The sequence below is a fragment of the Aplysia californica genome, unplaced genomic scaffold (assembly GCF_000002075.1).
Source record: "Aplysia californica isolate F4 #8 unplaced genomic scaffold, AplCal3.0 scaffold01341, whole genome shotgun sequence".
Lineage (NCBI taxonomy): Eukaryota > Metazoa > Mollusca > Gastropoda > Aplysiida > Aplysiidae > Aplysia > Aplysia californica.
In genome coordinates this window covers 24287-27466 of record NW_004798611.1, presented here as the reverse complement: position 1 = coordinate 27466, position 3180 = coordinate 24287, and the positions used below count along the sequence as shown (strand labels likewise).

General features: G+C 40.4%; 1 protein-coding gene across 1 annotated transcript in view; it reads right to left on the bottom strand.

Moving 5' to 3' along the window:
* LOC101861413 (protein jagged-1) overlaps positions 1-3180 on the bottom strand; it is a gene marked incomplete at its 5' end in the record, with an annotated part of 29209 nt that overhangs the window by 2728 nt on the left and 23301 nt on the right. Inside the window, 2 exon segments of the mRNA XM_035973514.1 lie at positions 1030-1121; positions 2989-3064. Of these exon segments, the coding sequence (XP_035829407.1) occupies positions 1030-1121; positions 2989-3064 (168 nt within the window).

The window sequence follows — 3180 nt, the reverse complement described above, 5'->3', positions numbered from 1 at the left end:
AGACAATAGAGGGACGGTTGAGATGGTAGTGTTGAATAGAGACAATAGAGGGACGGTTGAGATGGTAGTGTTGAATAGAGACAATAGAGGGACGGTTGAGATGGTAGTGTTGAATAGAGACAATATAGGGACGGTTGAGATGGTAGTGTTGAATAGAGACAACAGAGGGACGGTTGAGTGGAACGGCTTGAGCTAGATTGTAGTGTTCTCGAACATAGATGAAGATGTTTGTCCGTTTGACACAAAAGTCTTATGACAGAGGGTAGGCCTAGGTCTACATTTTTTAGAGAAACACATGGAGTGGACAAGCGATGATATCAGAGAAGATCGAAGCTGTCTAGGTAGTGGGGACAAATGTTATGACCATGCGGCGTGCACACATGCTGAATACAGAGTGGGATTTGTGGAGAGAACATGCAGGTAAAAAAGAAAGAGGAATTAGTCGAATCCATGAAGAATTCCTCAACAGCGTTGCAGGAACCTCAGTTATCACAGGTGAAAAGCTGGGGACCTTGCTTGGGCTCATTGTTTCTTTATAGTTTTTATACGTAGAAGTTTAACATCCCCATCAACACAATTTAGGTCATTCAGGGGACGGGCTTCGACCCTGCCCATCAAGACCAACCTGGGCTTACAGAGGGATACATTGTTGTACAGCGTCCCAGCACTAAGACCGAGAAACACGATACAAACTCTCCCCACACGAGAATTGAACTCGGATCTTCTCCATGTGACTGCAAAGTACCTGATCGCTGCACGGTTACTTTTATTATCGTTTACCAGTTACAGCTATAAAGAAACCGACGTTCAAGAAAACAAAGAGATTCGACCACGGGTCAGAGGGGAAAAACAAAACTAAACAAAAAATAACAACCAAAAAAACCCACCAACAACAACAACAAAAACCCAAAAAGAAGAGCAAAGCACTGATACATAAACAAAGCATGTTTGTGAATGAACTCTGCTGGCTCCACCTAGCGGCCAAGTGCAGCTACAACAGCTTGACCTAGAACAGACTGTCTCACTCACCGTCCCGCCCACAGCTGTCCCTTGACCAGCCTCAGACACGTGACCAGCCTGGCACACTGGCGTCCAGCCCACGTCTGCACTGCAGTACTCACCTACAAACATAATTTCGCGATTCGAACCCAAAAAAATGACGGACTTGCTTTTAAAAGCGATATTGTCCCAGCTGTGAACCTTTTAAAATCTGTAGAAACAACCCACTGGGATTAAAAAAAAAAAAAATTAATTCAGGAATTTTCGAGAATGGAGCTAACAGGTTTTTACAAAAATATTAATCTGTTAAGACAAATTGATAAAAGTAACTGAGCAAAAGCTGGAGAGTTTATGTTGGATAGTTGAGGAGATATTTGACAATACGTTGTGCCACGAATGTTTGACCGCACTATAAGTCCCGATTGTGTTTTTAATGTTTGTCTTTCTTAATGTTTAACGGTTTGGTTTTCTGTCTTTTCTGTCACTCTCGGAAATCAACACAATAGGAAGAGATAACTGCAAAAAGAGCGAGGGTCAGTGACTATAGCGGTATGTGTGTATATATATATACAGGCATGCCATGAGCGAAAGGGGGGAGGTACATTATACAGGGTGATTAAAAAAAACAACAAAAAAAGCTGTACAACTTTGTTGTTAATACATGTATTTTCCTCCCCACTCAAGTTTTGTGTTTCAAATTTGTACCCAACATTTGGAATTCAAAAAGAATTTGTCTGATATTCATTTTAAGTAAATGCACTGAATAATTTTGCACTAGATCTACATAGCGCACAAAAAAACAACAACCCATTTCCAGCTATGTCCCCATTTTTTGTAGCATGACGCACTAGTTCGCATTAGGCCTATCACTAAAAATCCCAACGATTGCACCATATTGTGAAATTACAGCAGTTTAACAGGCCAACAGAAGTTTTCAGATAGTTTTTCTCAAGTTTCCTTTGCCTGCTGAGGTCATGGTTACGATTAGTAAAGTGCAGAGAGTTTTTTTTTGTATTGAACATTTCCTCACCATCAACTCATTTCGTAAGTTTCGCACAAGGTACAGAAATAATGTTAAAGTGTCCATAAGGCCTTCTTTGATGCCAAGGGTGGAAATGGTCCATCAGTTAGGACCTGTAGAGAATCAGAACTAAAAATTCCCAGACAAAATGACCACTTCAGATCAAACACACCGTTCGCACCCATTTAAACGTCACCAGGGTGCAGAATTCAGAAGATGAGCCCCATGAGACGTCTGTCCGTAGACGATGTCTGCAGCAATGACTTTCCTACATCTCAACGGTCCGCATTCTCAAGGCAGATCTTCATCTACGACTGTACCATTTTCCTGTTCGCGAAGCGATCAGAGGATAGCAATTTGTTCATGATTCCTCGATCGTCTTGAAAAGCGTGAACATTTCTTCTATGACATTTGGTTCCTTGTCAAAGCCCAATATTCACCTTTCAGGTTTTACTAACTCCTTAATGCTGTCTATTTGGCCAACCTCACCCCCCCCCATTTGTCTCTAGAAACAGCTCCATACTGTAAGGTGTACAGTGTGTGTGGCTTTGAGTACTCATGGTTGAGTGGATCCTTGTGTTTGGTCACCACTGAACATTACGAACGATGTGTTAAAATGTGTCGAGTCCAAAGGAAGACATATAGACCATTGGTTCTCGGAATTCCAGAATTTAAAAAATATTTTTTAAAGCTCTGTAGTAGAAGAATATTGTTTAAGTTTAAAGGTTACAGGGATTAGATTTTGAAAATAAAAGGAAAGAAAAAACAAATCAATAATTTCATGACTTTCTTACAAGATCTTTTCAATTGGTGCATTTTTCATTTATAGGTGGTTTTCATAAAAGCCATTTCCAGTTTTGAAAATAAGTTTCTTCTTTGTGAATTTTATGTCAAAACAAATTCCTTTTGAATGAATTATATCTGTTCCAAATTACAACATTCTAGTTGTGCGAGATATTATTTCTTACCGGAAAACGTTCCCAGAGTTGTCTCCTGCGGCGGTTCCCCTGGGCTGTCCGGGTTGTTGGAGCGGACTGCTGGGTCCTGGGGTAGACAAAGATATGGGGAGATAGATGGGGACATAGAGATAGAGAGATAGAGAGATAGAGATGTCTTGGACAGTCTCATTATTATACAGGTATTATATATATATATGTATA